The sequence below is a fragment of the Semicossyphus pulcher genome, unplaced genomic scaffold (genome assembly GCF_022749685.1).
Source record: "Semicossyphus pulcher isolate SPU_LCO1_2020_fin unplaced genomic scaffold, fSemPul1.0.p SCAF_20, whole genome shotgun sequence".
Taxonomy (NCBI): domain Eukaryota; kingdom Metazoa; phylum Chordata; class Actinopteri; order Labriformes; family Labridae; genus Semicossyphus; species Semicossyphus pulcher.
In genome coordinates, this window is record NW_027211694.1 from 18943394 (window position 1) to 18971175 (window position 27782).

General features: G+C 41.4%; 1 protein-coding gene across 2 annotated transcripts in view; it reads right to left on the reverse strand.

Annotated features, from left to right (window-relative positions):
- The window catches only part of gas2l3 (growth arrest-specific 2 like 3), a 36781-nt gene extending 17848 nt beyond the window's left edge, over nucleotides 1-18933 (reverse strand). Inside the window, exons 1-2 of one of the 2 annotated variants that reach the window (XM_069671116.1) lie at nucleotides 18846-18933; nucleotides 1595-1650 (exon numbers count right to left, since the gene is read on the reverse strand). In XM_069671116.1, the coding sequence (XP_069527217.1) occupies nucleotides 1595-1618 (24 nt within the window). In that variant the 5' untranslated portion in view covers nucleotides 1619-1650; nucleotides 18846-18933. Of the gene's footprint in view, nucleotides 1-1594; nucleotides 1651-3775; nucleotides 3862-18845 lie in introns of those variants that run through there. The other variant, XM_069671115.1, reaches the window with a different exon arrangement.
- Nucleotides 18934-27782: the final 8849 nt, after the last annotated feature.

Sequence of the window (27782 nt, forward strand, 5' to 3'; positions counted from 1 at the left end):
CAACAAGGCGGCAAGCCGTAACACAGGTGGGCTCACCGCAGCTGTCGGGTACGAGACAGATGTCTGCAGTTCTTTATTTAATCTGAATAACTATCGCACAGTCTGGGAACTTTTCAACAATTTGGCACAAACACAGAGCCTTTATTGCAGCTGTTCACCAAGACTGACCGACCAAAAGAGGGCGGTTAAAATTCAAGTGCATCACTACTGCAGGTTAGAGATTAAAAACAAGACTTTAAACTGTTAATAAGATCTGGAAGTCCTGCAGGTCTGAAAAGTGAAGCCCATGAAGAAGTCCCTTAAACCTGCAGTCTTTCTAATGATCAGCAGGGGGCGACTGCTCTAAGAATAAAAGGTAAAACTATATGAAAGCAGATGAGAAAATTACTTTTCACTTGATTTAATACATCAGTAAATGTTTTCCTAATGAGTTTATCGTCTTAACAGCTGGTGTCAAGTCCTCCTTAATACAGCATGATGTTCATTTGATAATGATGGTACCATTTAGAGTAAAACATCAAACAGATAAAGCAGGGTGTGAATTTTGGGTGTGGCTACCTTGTGATTGACAAGTCGCAACCAGAACGACCTGAAAAATGTCTTGTTCAGCTTTCTGTCGTACTTAAAGACACCGTTTGGAGTTGACCGTTTAAGTGCCTTTGTGGCCCCGGAAAAAGAGGACTCATTTGTCAGCCACATCTGAAGGAGCCTTCGAAATTGGAAAGCCTTCGAAAATTGGAAAGCCTTCGAAATTGGAAAGCCTTCGACGCGCTGCTGTGATGCAATCAGCCAACGTATCACGAGATTCATTGAGCGGCAATTCAAAGGAGATGTGGTCGCGGAATACACTTTTAAATGTCCACGTTTTTGGGTGCAACTGAATCGAATAGCCAGCAAAACAAATATTAAAAAACCAAAGGGGTTTTGTAGCTTAAAATAATAGGTTAAGTTATGACTGCTAGTTAGCCCACCAGCTACCTGTTGCTAGGCGACAGGAGCGGCGTTTGGTGATGCAAACAGAAAGTCTTCTATAGACCAGACCATCTCATTTCAGTTCGGTGGTCTACACAGGCTACGAATGACTCAACCTTTGAAGGATGCAGCCCCTGAATTTAGACACAGCTCATGATTTACAGATGCACTTTGCTCTATCCAAGCTAGTGCTAGCGTTTGCTAACCCCTCACTCTTCTCAAGCTCCAACCTCCAGTCAAAATATGGTCACAGCTGGGTACAAAAATCAACGATGGTGATGTCTAACACTTCCAACCTGATGGAAATGGTAGTCCACAAACCAATGGCTCGATGTCTTAGTGGCTAAACCCAATTTTTGTATACAGCCTACGGTGCAGATGGGTAGCTACACTTGCTAAACAGTCTTTTAAAACCACCCAAAGTATTTCAAAAATTCAACTGATTGGAGCTGAATCTACAAACCAAATACTGATGTATTAAAACTTAAGGAATAACAGCTTTTTTTTTTTTTTACTCCTTGATCTCCAACCTGTACCGACTCAGTGATGGACTGAAGGACTTAAATTTCCCTTTTGGCAGATAAAAGTTCCCCTCATTGTATGCAGATGGTGATAAGCTTACCTGTATGCCAGTCTGGACAGCCATGACTGCAATCAAAGATGATTCACTTCTTCATTCTGTGGAAAGATAAGAGAGAGAGACGGTGAAAAAAGGGATACCACACTGTCAGTCCTACTTCCATCTGGCTGCCGCTCAGTGAGAGTGCAAACAAGGAAGTTCAGATTTCATCAAAGAGCTTATCAAGATTGAAATGGTATCTGATTATGGGCTTGTTGGAGAGTTTTTATAAAAAGGCTGTCTACTAGAAAGAAAAAGAAGGGAAGCCTCTTCAAATTTCAAAGACGACCCTCAGAGAAGTGATTAGCTTAGCTTATTCTAAACACTAGAAGCCAGGGGTAAGGCGGTACATGCAACTATTTTTGGTTAGCAGGCAGATGTTGTGACTTGAAATAGTTAAAAAAAAAACGTACATAATTTGTGGTTTCAGAGGGAATGAGACAGAGAGTATAAATAAGTATGTTTTGGAGGTACTGGTTGAGAGAGCAAGGCGAGCCTTTCCAGTATGCTAAGCGAAGCTAATCGCACCCTTGCTCCGTACTTAACCCAGCGTTATGAGTGGTACTCCCAGCATAAGGCTTATGAGTATTTGCAAAATATAAATGCATCATAAAACAATGGTTGAGATTCGACATACTAAATGAGTGCCTTATATTATAATGCATGTACAAACATGTGATCACCCAGCGTTGGAGCTCTTTTATACGTTTGTACAGATCCATGATTGCATGAACAGTTCAACTATCGCCAATACATTCATTGAAACCTTAACTGTGGTGAGAGTAATGTGAAGCAGCTTTCAGCAGAGCAGTTATTTTCTGTCTAATGCAATAATGATGCTTTACTAGAACCAACATTATATCATGCTCATAATGTACAAATTAAGCAATCTTACATACAGTTTTGATGTAAAGTCTCTCAGGTACACAAGCAGAGAAGCCAAGGGTCCCAATCAGAGCAAAGTTTTACCAATAATGATCAACTAATCAGACAAAATGAATCGATCAAGCTCAAGTTTAGCTAAATATTTCACGTGTATGGTCCAGCGCTACACTGGAGCCTTCCTTCTCCTTGGGCATGAGAAAGATGTGGGAAATCCCTGTGAATGACCTGCAGGCTTTCAGGACATGCACCGCTTATCCAGTCAAGTCCGTTCAGTCTTTTAAACTAATGTCAGACATGTGGCTCTTCCACGTTACCGTCAGCCCTCACTGTAGGAGCGAATAGAGAGAAGAATCATTCTTCCAATGCACTGTGTAACGAGCGTTTAATCACATTACAAAGACATTGATTCAAAGTTTGCAGGATGTTGAGGTTAGCCAAAAGTTTAACAGGAAGTGCTCAGACAGTGGGGATGCTGTGAACGGCCCTCTGGGTAAAAACCAGCCGGGTTGTTGTTGTTTTTACTCGACACTGAGTTTTAGTGGATCGGACTTTCTCACGAGGAAGAGATGCGGTTAGTCTAGAGTGCTCCTCTCTGCCCTTTCCCATACAGGATGTGAGGGATTACCCCGACGCGCAACTGTCCCCCGGGGGTGTGCGCTTGACAAAGACGGGGGCGGTGGGTGGTTGGGGGAAGAAAGCAATCACCGGCGCGTAGATCCTAATAACACTGATAATTTGGTCAACACAGCTGAGGCAATAGTCCCCCCATCACAACAGACCCCCACCTCGTCCTCCAACACAAACATCACCTCGTTTCAAGCTTGAATTCTGCAACAAAACAGGTTTGTAAAAGTTCAATTTCAATTGATTTCATCATGTAGAAAGTGAGGAAATACTGAGAAGGATAACACTCTGAGCAACTCATTTTTACAGTTGCACATCTGGTCCACTATAAAAGTTAGATTTTGTCGAGTAGGATGCATAGTTTGTCCTTCCTGGATGTCTCCTTTCTAACGTCACAAAAGCACAACAATGCACTTTTAATTTGACACCACTTTTTTTCCTAACAAAGTCATTAAAACTGCATCTTCTCCTTTATAATTTCAAGTAGCGCGAATCTAGAAATTCCTCCTAACTATAGAACCTTAAAAATCCCATCCTCTGTTGTCCATCAAAGGCCTGCCTGAGAGCGCAGCGTCCAGTCATCCGACACCGAACTGCAGCCCAGAGGAGAGAAGATGCAAGTCAGCGTCCAAGGACAGGACGGGATGGGAGGGATGACAACACAAGAGAACCTACCTCAGAACAAAAACAGAACGGTACCGAGCGAGGAAACTGCGCCAAACAACTCCGATCAGCCTCAGAAGCACATCCCGGTTAATGCTGAATCAAATCCAGGCGCAACGCTCGGTGCTGTCCGGACAGAGCGGCGACTCCTGCCTCGGTGCTTCCACGAGTGAGCGGGGAAGGGAAGGCAGCGAGAGCATGACAGAGAGGGAGGGAGGGAGGGAGGATGGATGGGAGGGAAGGAGGGAGGAGGTGCAAAGGGAGAGCCCTGACTAATGAAGTGGCTATGCTCCGCTAAGCCCTGACCGCTTGCTCCCCCCCTTCTTTCTCCCCCAACAATCCTGTCACGGCGGGACCCTCACACAAAGCCTCCATTGTTTTTTTTAGCTTGCCACCCACCCCACCACACACACACACACACACACACACACACACACACACACACACACACACACACAAAAACACACACCTCCTTCTCATGTCCAAGCCGAAACGAAACCAGGAACTCCCCAACCAGGATGCAATGAAATGGAATGAGATGGGATTGGGGGGAGTGAGGTGGGGGCCTGCCTCCACTTCCTTTTCATCCCCCAAAGCACTCCGCACAAAGTTTCGGGTGGGGAGAAGGAAAACAATAAGGGCTTCTTGTGTTGTGATTTTTATGGTTGTCGGTGACGATTTAGGCATGAAAAGATAAGATACCTGCATCCATGTGCGTCGGAGAGAACAAACTCCAAGAAGGAAGAGAACAAAACACATGACGTCATACAGTCGACTCACATGCACAGATGTTGGTTTACCACAGCTGTCCCCGTCAGCTCCGTTCTAATGATGCAATATTTCTGCAATAGAAGGCTCCAGTGGCATTTTTGCTTTTTGTGATGTCATTTCTTGGAGTATTTTCAAATACTTGATATCCCTAGAATCTGTACAAGCTAAAGGGGGATGCAAGTCATCATAGAATATCAAAGTAAAATGTTTTTTTAACCAGATTGTGCAAAATATATTATCCATCTATATATTCAAAAAAGTTCTGAATGTAGAAACATCAACATAAACACTCCAGCAACTTGGGGTTCAGGGTCTTGCCCAAGAACACTTTGACATGTGACGCTATAGCAGTCAGGGATCGAACCGCCAACCTTCCGATTGAGAGACGACCGACTGCCACAGAGCCACAGTTGACCCCTAATAAATAGTGTCTACATTAGCATTTCTACGCATTCCTTGATTATCTTCATTTGCTTTGCATCCTTAGAATCTGTACCATCTAAAGGTTCTGCAAATGGTATGCAAGTTATGCTCTGTATGATTTTTATCTTAGATACATTAAAACAGGATTATGCAACAACGATCTACCGCAGCCTGATCATCATGTTTTGAACTGCACGTAACACAGGGGACACACTGCAAGATATTTTGGGCCTGATTCCCCCCTTCCGACAAAAGTTCAAATTGTTCTGATCTAAAGATTATCTTGCCAGATTTCTCCTCTGCTCAGAAGAACGTCGTGGCCGCTCTGATTTCAAATCAAACAATATTTATGATCAGATATCCTGTTGTGTGGGGGGGAACCCCGAGGACAGTCGAGCACGCACTCTGTGGATTCTCACATGGAACAAAACGATAGCCAATTGGGAAGCGAGCTGACTGAAGAAGGAAGCACAACAACCTTCCTGCCCGTTGTCCGCTTTGCTACACCGGCGCCATGTTTGTTTACTCTAAAGTCACGTTGGACCGCGAGAGATTTAGCGAGATTTCCAGTGTTGAGAGTCGGACTCTGGTTGTTGGTGAATGAATCTGTTCGTGTGTGGTGTGCTGTTTGGGTCATATCGTTGCTCTCCACGCACTACAGGAACAAAACTGTTCAACCTATAATTAGCTGTCATCTGTTAAGAGTCTTTCAGCGTGGGCCAGCCTTCAGGCAACGTAAGGATGTCCTCAACAAAAGTTACAGCGTGATGACACGAAAGAGGGAAGTCTTGGCTCTCCAAAGCAAAAAAGGAGCTCGCTATTATTCATTTTGAATGAGATCTTTTAAAGCAAATAAAAACAAATGTCATGAGACGGCCCACAGGATCAGTTTTCCGCACATCCTCGTGCATCCTCGCATATTTGGAACATACAGTGCTACATATTACATCAAGTGTCCTGGGGCATAGCATCACGCACAACACTGAACACAGAGAACCATTTGGAAAACATCCTTGATGTGTCTGAAGTCTTCAATGTACCCTTTGAACTTTGGACAAGCTCCTCCATTCATGGTACACTTTGAACAGTAGATCAAACCACTGAAACCAAGAGAGCGTGAATCCTTGCCTGGTTAAAAAGTGAAGTTTTTCAGGATCAATGGGAGATTAAATTCAAGAGAACAACTCTCGACTTGTGAGGGAATGATGATGAAAGTATCATCGATCGATCAAACAAGGAAAACCAGCGCTAAAAAACTTGACTGGTGGCATCTCGCCCAAGCTTGAGAGAGATGTCTTTCAAACCTCGAGGCTACAGAGCAGAAACAGAGACGGAAGGACGACATTTAAGACGGAAACTACAGCAGAATGGCTCTGCTTCTTCTTTTCAGCATTCAGAAGTCTCTGAGGATTCACACTCAACAACGTGGGACAAAAGGGCAGATCTCTGGCTCTGGACTCCAGTTGTGTGCATCTGGGGCCCCAGCAGAGCCTGAGAGCGCGACTCCCTGCAGGGACCAAAGGCACCCACACACAGTCAAATGTCAAGCTCAGAGGAGGGAGAGGGAATCCAAGCCAAAAAAAAGGGAGGCGAAGACAAAAACATGTTTTATAGTGATCGTGAACTTGGGAGCGGCTCGGTGGAAAGAGCAGGACTGGACACGGAGACCACGCACATTCCCCAACGGTCACTGGGGAAAACACATGCGACAATGCCGGCACTCTTCTGCGATCCATCTGTGATGAAGTGTTTCCTCCTTGCTTGTGTCAGAATAAAAGATTTCGCATAAAGAAGATTTGAAAGTTAAAGATTATGTTCTTGGACTCTTTAGGGGCCAGATATGCAGCTGAGCCTCTTTGGATCAGAACATTTCCTCCATCGCAAAGCTCTAAACAAAAAGCTAAACTTCATATAAACAACTGGACTTACCTTTTCCTGTGAAAGCAGCAGACTGAATTTCAAAGAATCCACATTAAGACACCTACAATTTAAGCTTTGGTTCAGGTGCTATATGAGCTGTTCTTACATCTAAAGCCACGTTAGGATTAACGGAGTAAATGAGGCAGAGAGACCTGGTGCACAGAAGAGCCTGCTCAGGTTCAGGTTGATTAACCTGTAATTCTTGTTATGACTGAAACAAAGCTTTGTTGCAGTTTGATCCCCTGAGGAAGTCTGTGATTTCCAGATTAAATGAACTCGAACACTTTAAGCTTTTACTTCCGCTGGTTTTTCCGGATGTTGCGAAAGCTTTGCAGTGTTGTTCCAGCTATTATGTGTGTTTTAGATTCTGCATGTCCTTCGATAGAATGTCAAAGTCGATGTGGCGTCAGGGCTGCAGGGGCTCGACATCCATCTACACACAAACTAAATTATTTAACATTACATGGACAGTAAAACGCACAGAGGCGGAATGGTGGGGCGAAGTCGTTCTGCCTTTAAGTCGGCATCGGAGGTAGTAACGGAGGCCAAATGGCGTGAGTGTAAACAGCCGAGCTTGCAGCGCAGGACAGCGCAGTGTGTACGTCCAGCTTGGGCTGTTAACATGTGACGCCTCTTTTTCTTCCGCAATGCCAGAGCGCAGTGTAAAAAAATTACACACTGGGGCGGCTTTACGGCAGCGTTGCTTGGTTCAACGTAAAATGGCAAAGGCGGTATAACAGAGGAAACACAATGCATTTATTTATTTTTTTATTTATGTTTTTTCTCTTTATTCTATTTTTATTATCTGATGTTATTCTGCACTATGCAGCTCAGGGAGATGCGTCGCTGTTTCTTTGTCTTGCACAATGACAATAAAGATGAATGTAGGAGGAAATCAATACTGTGATTTGAAATACAATTCTCACACACTTAGCAGGTTATCTTTAAAGTTGCTTAAACCATTAAAACTATTTTCCCCTGATTTAAGCAACTTAAATCCCTCAAATTGTGCAAACAGTTGTGCTATGATGTTGGAAGTTACAGGAACTGTAATAAACAGGAATCTCACAGTTCTGATTACTAAAAGAAAAGTAATGTTTTGCATTAAAAAAAAAGTTATGTTTTTGGCAATATATCGCGTCCTCCCCCTGTATCATGATATGTATCCTGACTTGAAACAGTCCAACTGTTTTTGCACTCACAAAGACACTTTTTTTTTCAAAGCCATCTTCATCTTAACATTTACTAATTGGCAGATCTGAAGCGACGTATCGATATTCACAAACTGCCAGAACTTAATTATCTAACTTTCCTCACAGACAGTCCACTTCCTGCCAGGAAAAGGTGCTGAATCAATGAAAGGAATGGCCTTTGTCCCGATATGAATGAGCCGTATAATAGACTTGGAGTCTATTAAAGGAGAGGGATCTAGTTAGAGCTTCCCTGTTGCCTTGACTTAACATAGCTGCTGTGTGTGTTTGTGTGCGTTTCACTGAGGGAGGGGGTGAGACATCTGTCCGCGTGTTCCCCACGCAGGTCGCTTCTCTCTCTCTCTCTCTCTGGTAATCATTTAAGAGGATCAGCGCTATTCCAGACAGCAGAGCACAACCACCTCTACGACGCTCCGTCATCACAACACACGCAGCACGTGGAGCACACATGCAGCCCGCGGCACTACGGCGGTACATGCGAGCACCCGTGCATAAGTGCAAAAGAGAAATGAGAGCACATTACGTAATGAGTTAAAAGTGGAATGCTCAGGCGGTGATGTCCTTTTGATTTTCCACTATATGATGGCATTGTGTGTGTCAGGGGAATAAAAATAAAGTGCACATGAGGAACAAGTGAAACAAAAGTCCGACATGTGCAGTTTAAATACCTGGGGGGGGGGGGGTCAGACATTTTTTGTAGATGCTTATTTTACATGAGAGCTTTCTTTAAAGTACTGCACAGTTTTCAGCTCCCTTTACCAACTTAACAACTTAGAGCATAAGACACATTTTCCCTTTTTTTCTACTATACACTGATGTCTTATGGAGGCCCACAGGATCCGTGTCCGGCACGTTCTGTCTGCACCGCGGTTCTGGTCCGTCAGACGGCGTGAGCACTCGCCCACAGGAAGCGTTTCTGATCCGCAGAGCAGCGGAGCGCTGGCCCAAGCAGCCGCTAACACCCGGCTTTTTTGCTTAGTGGGAAACGTTACTATCGGGATTCAGACCCGGGTCACACGACTCTGCAGTAGACCCGAGTAATCATCGCCTCCTCTCCAATCGGCAATGATGGGAACACAAAACCCGTGTCGACACGCTAATCTCCGTCCCTTATCCGGCATGATGCTGCCACCCATCTCCGTCCGAGCAGCGCTCAAACATCTCAAACAGACTGAATGAGTAATAGATGCAATGAAGACCTAACCACCGTAACATCTTCACTGGCCTCAATGCTGCTTACCAAAGAGTATAATGTATAATGTATAATAAGTTCTTTGTGCGTACTATTGTTTGCTAACCCTGTTTCTGGCGTGTTTGTGACGTCAGACGGTGACGCAGCAGAAAAGAGACCAAAAAGGAGTATACTTCACTGGCAATGGGAAAAGAGACAATCAGCATTTATTAGCGGGTTTTCTTCAGGTCTGAAACACCCGTGTCAAATCGCTAATTTTGGTGGGAAAGGGGGAAATGAGTCCAGGAAGCACTCTGATCCTTACATGATTGCTTTTGCTACCGGATTTTTGTACAGATAATCAATCGAAAGAAAATAAACGGCCAAGTTTTTCATAATGTATGAACCTTCTGGGGGATTATTCAAGCAGAAAAGGTCAAACATTTGCTGGACGCTTTTTAAATGATTTTTGGGTTTTGCTGCATTTTGTAAAGAGTCTAAAAAAGGACTTTGGGTTTGACAAGGAAGCAATTTAAAAAGGTCCCTTTGGCCTCTATAGATTTGTAATGAGCATTTTTTCACAACTTTGACATTTAATAGACACAATTAATCATAAAATAAACAGCAAAAAGACTCATTCGCTGCAGCTGTAGTTACATGGCAGGGCATAGTTTATTTCATCTTGCTTCATTGGCTTCAAATCTTTTCTCCTCCTCCTTAAAGCTTCTTAGCTGTGATTCTATTGGACAATCTTGTTTAAGGGTTTTTCTGTGAAAAACAGGCTCTATTTTTACACATTTATTTGACAACTTGCGCAGACAGAAACGCATGAGTAATATCTTTGTGTGTGTGTGTGTGTCCTTGCGGTGTACCCGCAGTGTGAAGTGGCTGCAGGCCAGTAAACCTCCTGCCACCCTTCCCCTTTCCCTGCCGTCTAAAAGGCTTCTGCTGGACCAAACTTCCCCCCGGAGAATACTAACTCCTCATCTATTAAACTCCTTCCTGCTGAGCCCTTTGTGTCTGGACTTAATTGCCCTGTCGGAGGAGCGTTTCATTTAGAGCCTGGCCTCCCCCTTTTCATTACAGATGGGGCCCGGGTGCACAGTGTGCAGAGAGAGATTCATTCAGTTACCCAAAGTAAATATATGTCAGCGGTTTGTTGTCGGACTGAGCGCGACATCTTCAATCAAACTCTGTAAAGCGCTTCACTTCCCCCTGGGCCTGTACACGCTTGCTCATGATGCTGTTCCATAGTAAAGGACTATTCATCCTTTCGAGCAGGATTAAAACATTTCTTGGCTTCCTTCCTCCTCGTCTGAGCCGCCTTTCCTCAGAGGTGAGACAGTGGGAGTAAAGTCCATCTTAAAGGCTTGAATGAAGGGAGCCACCTGCCAATCCCATTTTGATTTGTTGATGCTAATCCTCGGCTCACCACACACCACCGGGTCACCTCCGGGCGATTCAAAAGCCCCTCGGTGCTGACTCAGGATCAGACTTCCTGTTCTGATTTCATAACCTGTACCAGCAGAGGAACCAGTGCAAGCTGATTCCAGGCCAGTAAAAAGAGAGTCCCATTTGCTGCACCACTGCCTCTTGCATGTGAGCCGCCACGAGATAAGATTGTCCTTGGCGTCAAACAGGAGATACTATCAGCCATGTATTTACCCCAAACATGCTCACCGACTTGCACTCTTTACAAAAAACTTCTCAAGGGAGGTCTTTACGCAGCTGCATCTCTCCTGGCAGTTTTATAGCCTTACAAAACTGTGGATTGGAATAATGTTAAATCCATGTAGCAAGTAAAGAAAGCCAGTAGTCGTCTCTTGGTGAAACAAAGGGGGATTTCCTTTTTAATCCAGGGCTCTGTTTTTACACATTAGTCACTTTTGTTTTTGGAGAATGAGTAACTAGACAGGCTGTGATGGCTGCAAGCCAAACTTTGAGAACAAAGAAAGTCCACTTGAAGTACTCGTTTCTGTCACTGACTTACTCAGTTTGTTATACAAAGTTTCCCAACATTATGGAAAGGGTTAGGATGGAGACAGACCTTTTGGTTTTCGTAAGAGCCAGTGATGTTGCAGTAAACTTACTATCCATGTGTCCTATTGTGAAAAACAAACTTGAGTTCAAATCACAGTAATCCGCAGAGGAAACTTTGCTGTCAGAGCACCGCTGTTTGAACCCTCTGCGCATCAATCAGCTCAGACGAGATTGTGTTTACACAGTCTCGTGACGTGCTAGTTTAGCTGCTTCAACAACAACTAGCAACTCATTACGGATTTCATTTCAACGATAAAGGATAGGAAGCTCATAGTGGTTAATTTACTCAAAAGATAGTTTTGTAATACATTTTTCAGATTTGCAATTTTATTCTTTTAATTTGAGACATTTTGAACATTCGTGAATATATCCGTTTATTGCAACCATATCTAACCATCCCAACATCAAACACAAAGTTTAACACTATTGTTTCATTTTATTGGAACCCACCCGAATCACCACCTGTGAGTTCCGGGGACCCACTACAATGAAAACCTATCATCACTGAAGAGCTGTTGTTGTTCTTAACCGAATCCGCCGTTACATCCCTTTCTTCAAAGCCACCAGACTCCATTGACAAAAACAGTGTTTTTACAATAACTGGCTTTGTCAGTGGAGTCTGGTGGCTTTGAAGAGAGTGATGCAACTGCTGGTTTCAACACATGGTGTATGTACTGCACTTATATAGCGCATTTCCTGTCTCCTTCAGGCCACTTTTACACAACATGTCCCATCTAACTCACACTGTTGGTTGAAGCTTCTATGCAAAGTGCCGATCTCCAATCAGGATTTAACCATTCAGGCTCATTCATTCTACGATGGCTACGAGATCAATTTAGGATTCAGTGTCTTGCCCAAGGTCACTTCAACATGTCGACTTCAGGAGCTGGAGATCGAACCACCGATCACTGACTCTTCCACTGAGCCACAGCCGCCCCTGAAAAGAATCTCATTCCTTCACAGAAAGGTCTGTGGTTGTACGATACTTAGAACAACAACCTGAGCCTGTCAACTGTAAAAGGCGCAATGTAATCCTACGAGCTAAATGTGACCCATCAAAGTACGCCCATTAAAAGTGCTTCTTTTTGTAACAGTGTCTCACCAGCATGCTAAAGAGATCACTAAAGATATTCTTTATGTTTTGTACCTATACATAATTCAACCCCAAAATATATACACATGGGACAAAGGTTTAAAAAATATACAGTTCCCCTTTGAAACGTCACCGTGTTCCTCAAAGGTCTTTCACAAGAGGCGAACCAAACAGCGATGAGGCGATGAAGATATTCACAGCAACATTTCGAACTTGAAACAGCAACAAACTAAATGTTTAACATGAGCTACAAGAGGAGAAATCCAATCTGCTCTGGGGCATTTTCTCCAGCCTTGGCTGACCAGTATAACTGAATGGTCTCTGTGTGAGTGCAGTCAGATGACACATCATATGCACTGGTTTGTTTGCAACATACAGACCTTAACTGAGGAGCTCACCATGTCCCTGCAACCTACACTTAGGAGACACCTCCTCCTCAGACTATTCACTGTGACCGAGCACATTAATAAGTCTGAAAACGGAAAATGATTAAAATAAATGTGCAGTCTTCTTCCTCATTTTAAAAAAAATCCCCTACATGATGTCAGCGATCAGCTGGCTGAGTCAATCAGCAGTGACCGACACAGAGGCACTGCATCCTTTAAGCTGCAGCAGACCTGGCGAGATGCCCACACTGAGGCGATTCTGCTGACCTCACACACACACAAAAGGTGGACTAACTGCAGTGACAGAACTGATTCAGTCGCAGCACAGGCGGCAGTTGGAAATACCTGAGCGCACTGCACAGCCTAGACGACCGTTGCTCTTTCCTCAGCTGTTATTGAAGACGTTTTGTAACAGATGGGACATCGTTAAATTAATTAACTTTGTCGTGAAGCTGTTAACGGCTGCAAAATCATTTGATTGGAGGCATGACATTTGTTAAGCAGCCAGAAACTGCCAGGCCTTCGTAATGCAAGTCTACTAATAAGTAAATAGAGACAGTGAAGCCTGGCTGGGCTCCTCCTTTACTGACTTTATATTAGGTCATCTCCTATTTTCTTTACCTATAGCACTAACAGAGCCCAAGCAGGACCCCAGCTTTGCCATCTAACAGGCTTTTTCAGCCACTTCAGATAAGCCTCTATAGCCACACACACAGTCGCGTCACCCCTTCCCAAGTCTTCATAGAAGGTCAGGCCAAGGACCTGAGAGGTCAAGGGTCGTTCAGCTCAGACTAATTAGCGACGTTTGTTTGTCATACAATAATCCTAGTTAGTGTACGTGTGTGTGGGGAGGGGGTATTAGGATTGAAAAACCTTTCACCTTAATCAGCCTTAACAGGACCAAGATTTGGTGGGAGAAATCTGCTTTGGATTTTCAATGAGTAGAGACAAATATACACGCCCTAAAAGACAAGGGTATCATGCAATGAAGGCACTCACTCCAAATGCAACAACAGCAGCTTGGTGAGCTTTTCAAATTATGCTCTAGTTGCCCCCGAAGCATTCATTTTCACTATACAGTCAATTAATAAATAAATAAGAAACATCCAGTTAATCAGTCACAGTGGCATTAAGTCGTACTGTGTCTTGGTCAGGAGACTGGCAGCACTACAAGTATGACCCCGACCAATCACCGCTCACCACCCTGCGCGAGTGCAAAGGTCATCAGGGAGGCGGGACAAGAAAGCACTCTGTCAACGTCAGGGAACACGTCGTACGAGATGTCAAACTCGGCAGGAAAAGGCAAGAAATTCTGACATGCTAGATTTCTGGTTCGGGGTGTCATGGAGCGTCCCAGACGTAGCATGGCTGTTCTTTAATTATGCTACATTACACGTCCGTTCAGCGTTCCCAACATTCATAATCGGGCACTACGCTGGAATTTGACGGCCACTATGAAATCGTGTACAAATTTGTGTCGTCTGATCCCGGCATAAGAGGAAACGACAGTGAATTGATTCACTCTCACTGCAGCAAATCTTCTTTATCTCACATCCATACCACTATCTATAATTGATGCAAGATGTCAACACTTACTGTGCAACTCTTCACAGTATTTACATTTACCCACCTACAGAATATCAAACCTCTTTCACACACACACTTACCCATGACCAACCACACCCACCCGTCACCAGTCCCCTCCTGTAAGCTGTACCCTAAATACATGAGGGCTAATCCAAGATTTCATTATCATCTCCATTGTGTCCACACACGCAGCATCACAGCCCATATGTGCCCACGTGCATTTTTAACTCATTAAGCCTGCTTTGTCTCATCTGGTGGTGTGTGTGTGTGTGGGTGTGCATCCAAGTGCACCCCGGTCTTAACTTTCTGGACCCCTGGCAGGCCCACACTGCGAGGCCTGATGCCAAACATCAAGCAGATGGTGATTATGGAGATAGCTGGAATCGGGGTTGCTACTCGTGTGTGCGCTCATTCACTGAGAGCTGCGCACAGACAGCTTTGTCTCAAACACAGTGACGTATTGTTTTGCCAGTGATCTGGTGACGGATCATTATACAGGCTAACAGGACAACAACATAACGATGACGCCTTTAGTTTGACACAGTGAACCCAGGCTCGTAACTGGATAGACTTTAAAGGGTTGCTGCCCAAAGTCAAACTACTTACTTTATACACAGGACATTGCAGCTCCCAACAGCTGCAAAGGGAGCGTGACAAGGTTTATTGTCCACTTGCAATAATACTTTTGGCCACTTGGGGGCAACAAATTAAGTTTGTTAAGATACCAATACCTGTATCGGTGGCTTCCATTACTGCCTGGCATGCAGTATGAGGTATCGGGAACTATGTCAGTCAACCTAACCAATCAGCCCCCGAAAAAATCAATTGGTTTTAGATACATTGTTTTGTGACAATAACAGAGTGGTGCCAGCAAAGAGCATAATGTTAGTCAAAGCGAGCAAAATGTCAGTAATCAGTGTTTCCGCCAATATTTTCTTACATCGCACTTGTATTGGTGAAGTACTCAGTATCTGCCAATAAGTCTAGGAATTGAAATGGTATTGGAACATCTCTACAATGAAACGTTATATCAAATGTTTCAGCAAACGGTTACCTATTACACATCCAGCCGAGTCTAACTTTTGGCAACATGGTATTTTTTAGTTACAATACCTCGCAATACAATAAAATATCGATACATATAAAAGGGACAAATCAAATCAATGAATGATTATTGTAATACTCCTTGCGCTATGTGCTTTTGGTTTCTCGTGTTAAACGTCATTACGTCTCTTGCGTCTGTAACTGAATACAGTCATGGCGGCAGCAGGTGAAGATTTTGAGGATTTGTTTCAAATCGGGGGTGTTGGGGCGAGGTGAGAAGGTAACAGTTAACAATTTTAAAATTCTCTTTTTATTTTAAATATTTTCTTTAAAAAAGGTATTTCAGCAAGATATTATCAGCGTTGCTTTTATAATGAAAAAAATCTGGGGGTTTTTTCAGTGACTATACAACCTCAAAATTAAGAAGGATTTAGCATTATAAACAAGAAAAAATATTTTTATATTAATTTGCATTTTTATAGTCAGAGAACTTAAATGAATATTTATTCATAATTTGACTTCAATCTTATTTCTCTGTAATAATTAGAAAATCGTATCATGAGAAAATCATATAAGTCGTCATTTAGCTCTCTTTTTTGTGAACTCCTACGTTGAAATATCCGACTTGGGCTGTAAAATCAAAACAAAGTGCTTATAGACACTAAAACGTTCCACAGGACTGAGGCGACCTGTAAAGTGTGGCAATGACTCTCTGTGCATTGGCGTGACAAAGGTCACATTACAGGAAGTCATTTATTCCCATAGTTCATAAAACATTGATTGGTAAAGCTTTAATTATTAGGCAAGTTGATTTTACTAGAGGCAAATATGAGTAAGAACAGTGTCTCAGTTACTGGGGTTGACATGCACCATGTTGTAGCATCACTGTGTGATTTCGGCTGATAAGACTGGTGTGTTTTCACATAAACATCCAGCTTAGTGCAGCTTTAAAGAAAGAATGTAACTGACCACTAACCCTGATCTTAAAGCAATTTGAAACAGCTGAGCAGGGTCAAACCAGCAGCCCACCAATCAGCTGATTGATGTTCGGATCAATAGAGAGGTTGGAATTTATGGGATGTGATCCTCATTAGATATTTAACTGTGAGGGAAATTACATGTAGTAAATTTTTCATGAACAGCATGTGAGGATGAATAATAATGACACGCCTGCTCTCATTCAGCCTCTTCCTGTTTTCTCAAGTCCTCAGTTAACAACTCATAGTGGAAAAATGTATCACTACTAACCTTTTTTAAGGCTCTGAATCACCGCCTAAATCTCTAATATGAATGAATGAAAAGAAAGGAAAAGGCCGCTTAGCCTGATGCTGCATCACAAGGTCAAGTACATAAAACTTGTTGAGACGACAAAAATAAACATGACCATTATCTCATCACCAGCGTTTGAGGGGCAGCATGTGAAATGATCTTTTCCTGGTGTGAGGAAGCACCTGCCAAACCTTTACTTCATCCTTTTCCTCCAACAGGAAACCAGGACTGTCACAAGTAAAAGACTTCATATCAACATATCAGTCCAGACACAATGGGTACTAGAGCCAGACCGATATATTGTTAAGCCGATATGAGGCTGATGAACGATATCGGTATTGGCTTATACGTTTTCTGATATAATTATTTAACTGAACATATAATGCAGCAAACAAAGCTTGGTGTGATTAAGAAATGGTGTCAACATAGTTCACAGTCCACTACAATAGTTTACAATTCTCTCATTGCAGTGTGCAGCACACGTAGCAGAGCGTTACAGCTGAGCAGACGTTTTAGAATTGTTTGGCAGTTTACAATCTCGGAACCATCAGCTCTCATCTGACGACGATATAGCCTCTGGGAACGATGGCCAACTTCTCTGTATTTCCGGTGTCGCCGGCGGTTAGCAACACAGAACTTCCAGCCAAGACTTTTTCTGTGCGCTGAATTGTTTAAAGCTCAGTTAGCAACTTGAGAAGCGACCGTGTGTTCAGATTAAAAGAGAGTGAAATTCAAGCGACTTTTAAATGCTCATTTTGTAAATAGAGGTTCAATCGATCATTTCCGATGCATTCGAGGAGGTCGGGACTAAGTAGCACTACTAAATTTTTAATCTAGAATGTATTGTTAGCTGAACCTGCATGCAGATATCTGTTAACAGAGATTAATAAATTGTTCTCAGAAGGGAGCCGGGATGTCTTTATGGGGGACGCCTGCTAATACGTGATTGGTCAATACTACTCCAACTACAAATGGACAACAAACAGGAATCAGAACAATTCTGATACCGGTCCGGTCCTGCGTGTACACATTCAACATTTTTATGTAGAATCAGTAAATAGAGATTTAACAATGTATGATAGTGGTTTTCAAAAAGTTATTTGCTTAGGAAAGCAACTTTCTGAGTACTTTCAAAAGGGCAATCAGTCAGTGCGAAAATCCAAAATTGACTCTATGCCCTTAAAAATTGGTATTGATCTGAAACAATCCCCTATCACTCTGCCTCAAACAGGTACACCAGCAGGGTAAAACATTGATCCAAAAACAGAAGCATGAGTTTCTTTTTGTCTTAGAAGAAAGGGCGTTACCATCCACCAAACCTGCTCCTCCTAATGATCTCATCACAAACACAACATTCACCTAATCCTACATTACCCCCATGCAACTCCTCAAGAGACACTCTCTCCCTCCTTACATATGCACCACTAAACTACTGATCCTCTTAGCTATTTATTCCCACCTGCCAATCAAGGATGATTGTGTGCATGCTCCAAATTGGGAGCTGTTGTTTCACAATGAACGCCAGCACGCACAGGTCCGTCAATGTCAATTACCTGCCATTATGTAAGAGTGAATCTGTACACAGCGGGGACGTTAATTGGTTTAGGGTGTAGCCTTGTTTATATGCGAGTGTGGCTCGAGTGAAAAGAAAAGAGCAACGTCTATTTAACAGTTTTGCATAATTATGATGAAACATTGAGACACTATGATGAAAGTGAATGGCACGTAAAATATAGTTTAATAAAAACATAAATTGATCCAATACTGTGAAATAGTTAATGGAAACAATACAATACACAGTAAAAAAACATATAGAAAACTAAAAGACAACATTATATATTTTTGCAAATATGCTATTGGCTTTCAAACTTGATTATTGGTTTTGAAAAGTTGAAAAAAATCTCATTCATAACTTCAGTTGTACTTCAAATATCGCGTTGTTTCTTAACTCCTGGAAGCTTGCCCGGACAAGTCGCTATATTTTAGAGACTTAAACCTACTCGACATTTGTTTTGACAAGATAATGGTATTTTCAGTATTTCAGTACAGCTTCCACGAGGCTCCCTCATGGATTTTGGGGAGAAATAGGAGAAAAACTCTGCACAGCACAAGCGAAAGCTTTCACATAATCTCTCATTTCCCCTCTGAGATAAAGTTTTAGACTTACCAGCAACAGTTAAGGGTACAGAGTCCTCAGGCAGAAAGTCCAGGCAGTTTGTCTTGAGTTAAAAGCGTTGTTCCTTGTGGAAATCTTCAGTTGGTCCTCCAGTTATCGGGTGTTACTCATGTTCTCCACTGCTGAGTGTTTGTGGGCAGCGCTGTTCGAACCAGCCAATCAGAGCGCTCGGCGCGCTGGAGGCGGGGCTACAGACGCACCTGGGTCATTTTACTGAATGATGAAAACCCATTCACAGCGATTGACTGTAAGTACCCAATTAAAGCTATAAGGACACCATAAATCAAAGAATAAAGTTGTTGGAAGGTTTGTGAGTGAGATAGGAGAGAAACCACAGGGATTAGTTTTTATATTTCCCTTTTTACATTATATTATGCAGTCTTTTACTACTCTGATCAGTAGTTGGATTGATAAAAGGAGTCCAACTACTTTCTTGATGAGAAAAATACAGGCAAGGGATTACAATACAACCAGTGGAGAAAGGGCAGAGTGGGGAGTGCTATTATTGACAATGAGATAGCAGAGAGAGGGCAGACACTTTTTAGCAAGAGCTCTGAATATTCCAAAGTCCACTTTGCAAAGGCGCATTAGCGGCAAAGTAGCTGGCTCTAGATCTGGAAGGAAAGCATACCTGGCAGAGGATGCTGAGAAGGAACTGGCCAGTCTCATCAAGCTCCGGTCCAAAGGCAGTTTCCCCCTCTCATAACATCTCATGCATGGTTTATTTGATGGTCTAATAGATCATTTACCAAAAACTGGCCCATGTTAGCTGCACGTCTCACCCTACTGCACGTCTTTCTGGGCCATTTGCCCAAATAACATATAACTTTAAATATTTCCTTCCTATACCACTGCTTTCTGCTGATTTGTGTAATATGTGTCCTTCATATGTGTATGTTCAGCTTGTGGCAAACAAGAGGTTTAAAATGGAAAGCTTTTCTATACATTTGGTTTGAAAAAGGTCAAAATAGAAACTGAAACGAACAGAAGTTCGTTTCAAAGCGAAAGTCAGCACGATACAGGGGTTAATTGAGATTTCAGCCCACTTTTAAAGCCTTTTAACAGGATTTTTGTTAATAGTTGTGCATGCAAGGCGATGCAAGTCAGTTGTTATATCAACTATTGACAAGCTGGGAAAAGAGAGGAAAGTCAGAAAAGGGAGTGGGCCAAAATTTGGAAAAGTTGGTTCTTTCAGGTCTGTAAAAACGGCAGCTAAAGTAACATTTGATTTAAACCAGCATCACCACAGCTTGTATCTTTGGGACCCCTGAATATAGAGACAGAAATATGTTGTACATAAAATATTACTAAGACACCGACAACACTGGCCTACTTCCTGTTGAACAAAGAGGAGCATGAGTCCCTTTACATCCAGCTCTCTCTCCTCTTCAGGGGCTTTCGGGGCTGCCCCGTCTCATGAGGGGATAGGACAGGTTTGTGTTGAGTTTCAGCCGCACCCTCACCATTGTGCATGAAACCATGGCAGCCTCCTCTTCAACATTTTTTTGTTATAAATACTTCAGGAAACAGCCAGCCTCCAGCTGCCGAGCTCTCCTCCTGCCAGCTGACCCCTTTAAGCTCCCTGAAACTGGATATTGTTCTGACACACACAATATCACACACGCAATTAACTGAAACTTTTATTGTGAAGGATGGAAACCTTAGCTTGTTTTTCTTTTATAATATTCCTGGTACTTTAGTGTTGGATTACTGCATTGGTGGGCAGATTAAACATTTGCCCTGTGTGCTGGTTAAGTGAACTGCTGCTTTTCTTCTGCAAACACAGTGTTGAACCTCTGCAAACTCACAGGCCTGATAAGCTGCTAATCAGTAACAGTCTGTTAGATAAAGGGTCTTTTTTAAACAACAGATTTGGGTGGATTCTTGATAAAAAGCAAACCAAAAATGCAGCTGTTAATACAAGATTTGATAATGCATGAACACAATTTGAGTCCTGTTGATACAGTAGAGGCTCCATTTCAAGGTTCCAACTCAAAGTTCCAGACATTAACAGACTTTCAGACCAAATATTAAATCAGAGTACAAAAATCTAGGTGTTTATTGTGCAAATAAATGGTTTTAAAACCCAAATGTTGACATGTTATATTCAGACTATGTGCTTTAATGTTGCAGTCTAAATAAAGACATTAGTCAAAGCTCTCTGCTCAAACAGGAAGTTAACGAACTGAAGCTATCAATTAGTTTTCTTAACACATTGAAGAAATTGTAAATTATTATTGTTTCCATAAGATTATTTTGTCTCTTTTGTAAATTATAAGCAAAAATGAGTTGAAAAAGTTAAATAATGTAATGTACACGGTGTCTGTGCAGACTTTATTCACTGAATCCATAGAAACAACAATAAAAACAGCCCTGAAGAAGAGATGTTTACTTCTGATCTGATAACTACATTATTGAAAAATGTTCAGATAAGCTTAATAATTGGTTATTCCTGATGCTTTGTCTGCATGCAATTTCAAATAAAACAGAACAGGGACATTACTCTGGAATCACAAATATCTTCCTGTGCTCTCTTTCCTTTTTTTGTCTCCATACTTATACAAACCTGTAAGGAATAAAAACAAAACCCATACTTCCCATACTTTATGAATATATGCAGGAACCCTGAGGAATGCTTTGAAACCTTTTTCTGGTATTGGCTGCACACAAAAATTATTCCTGCATGTATTGCTTTATGTGCACCCATTCCCAACATGAGACAGCAAGTGACGTTTAAATAAACGTTACTTATTTGAAGTTATGTGTTTCCATACAGTTTAAACATCAGACTAAATTATTTTGTGTTTTTTGGGTGGCAAAATCAATAATCAAAATCTGATATTGGATGTCAATAGACCGTTTATCAGGCTTTGGAAGAGCTCTTTTCATGTTTGATTTATTGTTGCAAATAGTGTTCAATCAACATCCAAGTTATAGTTATGAGTGGGAAACTAAGATTTATCTAAAAGCTCCCTGAAGACCAAACAAATATGGCAGCAAAAGTCGTTTGTGTAATTAAACCTAAATTCACATTGTATTATTGGCAGTGCATCGATTTTTAAATCACTCTCACAACCAACTTTCTTGAATGGACACATGGTCAATCTATAAAACACCAGATATGAGGACATTTTATGGGATAAACAGCACAGGCGTCAATGCCTACAAATCAAAACCATTAATGACTTAATTCTGTTGCTGCAATTATAGCAGGACCAATATATACATAGTGACGTTCATGCATTGCGTGTTCTAACAAGTCAAATTGCTGTTAAACATTAAACAGAACACATTAAACATTTGGCCCTAACATTCATTAACTTGCATAGGATATCACAGCAGTGCATACTCCTACTCAACTACTAGAATTAAGTGTGAGAATTCCAGAAAAGTGAAGAATACACACCAGAGTGTGAAGCAACTGTTATCACATAGAGGTCAAAGGTCAGCTGGAGATGATAACATCAATATTGGCAAGGTTATTAATGTTATTAGCCTAAGATGTGTTTACAGTTGCTGCTGTGGCACACATTCTATCCCACTTCAGTGCTATCTACATGCACATTTTTTTAAGTGTATTTATGTACATTTGATATGGAAAGATTTGGGTGAAAGGCGGGGTTACTAAACTGATCGCCTGTCAATCACAGGGCTGACACACAGAGACAGACAACTTTTAACGACCACACCTACGGGCAATTTAGAGTCACCAATGAACCTAATGAGCATGTCTTTGGACTGCGGGAGCGAACCCACGCATGCACGGGGAGAACATGCACACAGAAAGACCCCCTGTGTCCGAACCTGGACTCAAACCAGTGAGGGGAACGTCGCTAACCACTGCACCACCATGCAACCTCATACCAATTCCTCTTGAAAATAAACCAACTTCCATAAAAGTATAGTAAGCGTATTCACACATGATGCATTATAGTAGTGGACAATGGGTGGAAAGATTGTGAATGTGTTTGTAGGAGGTGCTCAGAATTTCCATTGAGTGATCTTTGCAAACAAAGATGTTTTCTGTTTTTATGGTAAATTATGGAAATATTTTAGGAGGCTGAAAGTTCAGTAGAAGAATTTTGGCCAAATTCCTGCAAGCAACTGCAGCTTACATGTCACGTTACCAATATAAACAATAAGTGTCTTTAACAGTAAAAGCTTTAAAGATGTGTGAATGGGCTTCCAGATTACTCCTGCTCTGATCTGGCTTCTAAGTGTTAAACAAAACTGCCACCTACTGATGAAAAGGGACAAACACACACACACACACACACACACACACACACACTGCAGACATGTTGACATGTCACAGAAGGAAAAGCACATACGGTGTACACGCAGGTACTGTATGTACCCAGTTAGAGTTTCAGTCTTTCTAATTCTGTCTCTTGTGTTTCCTCACGGTCATGGCAGCATTTCCTTAGTTCCTGTTTTAATCTGTTATCCATTGATCTATTTGTTGCTTTGTGTGTGAGCTATGCAAATACGGTCTGATTGATTATTTGATTGTTTGTCTTCGCTTCCAAAAGACAGCAACTTTAATATTGAAACTTTTCAGAAAAATACTTTTGTTCTCATAGGACTTAAATCTGAAGGTGTATCGTTTCCATGCTTAGTCTTTAAATGTCTCATGCGACTTAATCTTACAAATAAGCTCCTGTAAATTCAAGCAAAAAGCATTATCATGTTACAATGTTGATGATCCACAATGTCCTCTGAAGAAAGGCAGTACACAAACTGTCCACAAGAGGGGAGGGGATGTGGAAGTGTGGAGATGTCACAAAAAGGTCACCATCACCACACAGACAGGACAGGCCTGAAGGTCCCAACATTAAATCAGTATTAAATATCAGGTGTTTAATGTCTATATACAATTACACTGTAATGATCCCCTGGAGACATATTTCAAAACATACACTGCTTTAAATAATATGTTGTGCCTGCTTAGAAATTATCTTCATATACACCTACTCCCTCTCTCTCACAAAATAAATCCTCCATTCAGTCTGTAAGTATATGCAAATAAATGCACTCTCAGAAGTTTTACAGCTTGATACAAGATGTCTTCTTCTTCAATGAAAAGTTCATTCATAGTTCGACCACTCAAGTGCTTGTTTAAGCTGTGAGGTCACAAATGCTGCTTGTACATAACGCTATCAACGGCGAGGCGAGTGCAGAAAACATTCCCCCGTCAGCAGAGAGATGATTGATTGTGTCTCTTCACATCATCCAATTAGAAGCTAGAAGAAACACACTGCCCACTGCCTCGGACTGACTTGCAAACATACAATGGAAATAGTTGGATGTACACAATGCAAGTGCAAAGACTATCACTTCCTGGTTCATTTCACTGACCCTGATTGCAGACAATTTAAAGTACTTTAAAAATGCCTTTTTAATGTATTGACACGGTCAGGCAAGTTCACTAAAGTCATGTTTTTGTTTTCATTTTTTTTGTGTTGCTATTTGCTGTTTTATTTTGAAATACTTACCCTTGTCAGATCCCTGCGTCTCATGTGTTAACCCTGCCCTAATTAGACTCACCTGTGTCTTGTTTCCCGTTGATTGGCTGATTTTATATGACCTTAGCCTGCCCCTTTTGGCTGAGATGACCTATGTATTGAACCTGGACTGGGCATTAAATGATGTGCATTTTTGAGTCCATCATCTGATATTTTATTGGTTGTGTCGTATATTACTATTAAGGTTAACTTGACCAGAACAAAATAGGTTTAATCTTTAATTTAACTAATAAAATGGGATTATTTTAGGAAGAAATCAGTCTGTTATACCTCTAGTAGAAAGGTGTTGTAAATATGTACTTTATCTATTCAGATCAAGAATACAATGCACACTGCCTGTTATCTGTGCTATAGGTATTCATCAACATAGCAATAATATTAAACTATACAAAAGCAGCAGAACTTGAATAGTGAAAAAATTGCTACTTAGCTGTTTGCAGGTTTAATGCAGAAGCAATGTGAAAAGTAGTTTTATTATATTATTTTATTTAACAGTTTTCCATGAGGGCTGATATAGAGTGCATATATAGTGGACTTTTCACTCTGTGTATCACTCCACCTCAGGGGTTTTGAATACAATTAGTTGACATAACAGCAGAGTCTTGGTTGATCAAGTAGTGCCTCAGAATCACTCAGGCCACCAAAACAGGAAAAGGTTTATGTGTAGCAACAGTCCAGTTCCAGTTGGTTGCTGAACTAGTTGTGTTGGTGGAGCTAGTAAGTAAAACATCATATCTGTTGTTACTCGTATCTTTATAACAGTATATTCTGGTTGTATAACTGTTGTATAAAAGCAATATCACACTAGATGTAGTGCTGTTTTACTGAATATCAGCACTGCTGTGATAACTTTGGCCCTCAGGCTGCAGCTTCATGCCTATGACCGAATCAAGGACGTGCTGATATTCAGTACAACAGCAGTCCCTCTCATGTGATATTAAATATAAAATCTAAAGTAGCCATGCATGGTCTCGTTTTTCTAACTTTTTTACTGTATTTTCTTTTAACATAATATTTATTGGTTTGTGGCGATGAAAGATTTCAGTCTTAGGGGGATGTACCATTGACATTATTACAACCCCCTATCCCCCCTCCCTCAACATCAGATATTCAGGGAAAACATGATTAAAATAACATAATACATTGCATTATAATGAAATTCATTAACTTCAGCCAGATCACTTTCTGGGAATTCTATAAAAGTGTCCCATATTTCCCTCATTTATTTCCTTCTGGGCATTTATGCGATAATTTCTCCAAACACATTTCATTAAGCCACATCGCAGATATATGAGTTTACTTTTCCACCTCAGCGCAATCACTCTCCAAGCCTGAAGCAGGAACATATTAATCAAAAGTGTTGCCTTGCAGGTGTAACGTGATCATGATAGATGCACAGAATACAGAGCTTTGTCTCAAGAGGGATCTCTATAGCGGCTTTGCATGAGAGCAGGCTGACTGTCTCTCCAGAGCAGCTGCGTAATTTGGCATTGCAACATACAGAGTAGAGAGTATTAACATTGTCACTACATTTGGTATAAAATTCAAACTATATAACAGACTCAGGGTCCAAAGAGAGCACATTACATATAATATGCTGCATACAAAAGCACAACAAAAGATAATGGTGTAAAAAAGGGGTTGGATTTGTGGCGTGCAGTTGTATACCGCAAATGAAGCAATATCACACTTGTGATGTTGTACTGACTGCAGATAATCACAGCCGTGATGATATTCAGTACAACATCATGACCTTGAGTGTGATATTACTTTTATACAACAGTAATACACGTTGCAGATAATAGTAAAAAAGTCAACAACAGTTTTTGCTCCACCAACTCAACTAGTCTCACAGCTTAACTGAAACTGGACTTTTGTTGCCAGGCAACCCAAACATTCTCCTGCTTTCTGTGACTACAAGTTACCACAGATAAGCTGTTTTGTGTTTTTTTATCATGTACATTTATCTGTAGGTTTTAATCTATCATCAACCAGTGAAATAAGAGTCTGCTGTGTGATTCAGAGGTACCAGCTTGATCAATGTAGACATACACAGTCTGCTGTAATATTAATTAACAATATTCAGTTGTGGCTGAGGCGGAGTGATACACGCAGTGTAAAGTCCCAGTGATGTTGTTCTCTATATCAGCACTCATGGAATGGTTCTTGTCCAATCAGATTACTTGGTCGGAACTAACTGTTGTACAATGTTTAATAAAACCAAGATCATTGAATTTTAGAGGCTTCAGTTGATTGATTTTTTATTGTTTTTGGATCCCCATTAGCTACTACCAAGTTAGCAACTACTTTTCCTGGGGTCTCAAAGTTGTCAGGAATTTTATATTGATGAAGGTTTATAGGTGTCACATCTGCGCTGAATAGCCATATACAGATGTGACACCTATAAACCTTCATTCAGTTTCAGTGATTTAGTGCTTTTCAACATGTATTTCCCACATCCTTTTAAAAAATCTGTATTTATATAAAAGGCAAACTATACATTATACATCCTGTGATAGGTTAAACATCCATTCCTAATCCTATTTACAATATTAAATACATTTAATGTGTAACTAAATGTGTATTTAAATGTTTAAATGTGTAATGTGTGTATGTATTTTTTTTTTTTACTATAATCAATATTTAATTCATAACATTCTCAGACAAGTGTAATATTATACTGATTTTCTTAAAAAATATATTTAAAATAGCTGCAATACAATTACAATTCCAGTGCAAGTGTACTAGGTCTGCTGCATTACTTCCAGCTGTATTAGATCACTCACTATCATGCCACTGCTCCCTCCCCTAATCTCCCAGCATGCATCATCCTCCAACTGTGACTGTATCCAGTTTAAAATCTCTCAACTGATCCCTCCAAGTACAATATGTTCCTAACGCAATGAGGTGTATCCATCTGCTCATTTAGAGGTGACGGCCGGCTGCCAGAAGATGGAGCCATTTTCCACCAAATGACTGAACATTACTTCAGAGACACAGCGCCTGATCCTGAGGCGAGGAGGCCACAGGGAGCGGGGAGGTGTAAGGACGTTACAAGCAGTTAGCTTCCCACTGGGATCTTTTGTCTGGGGGCTTGGAGGCAGCTTGGGCTTACTGGCCCCATTTGCACCATATGCCATGAGAGGCCTGGCTGTCACATCAGATGAGGACCTCCGTGTGATGGCATAACTGACCGAGCAGCCTTCAAGTGCGCATTCAGTCACTGCACAGCATTCAGCACTTTTTATATGCAGTTTAAATGGCCAGCTGTGAAGATGTCAGGGATTGAACTGAATTTCAATCTGTTTTTTTGTTTACAAATTTTAAGCTTACATTTCCCTTAATATGCACCTTTGTAGTATTAGTTCCTGATATAATCTGATGAGTGCCAAATTAATTTACA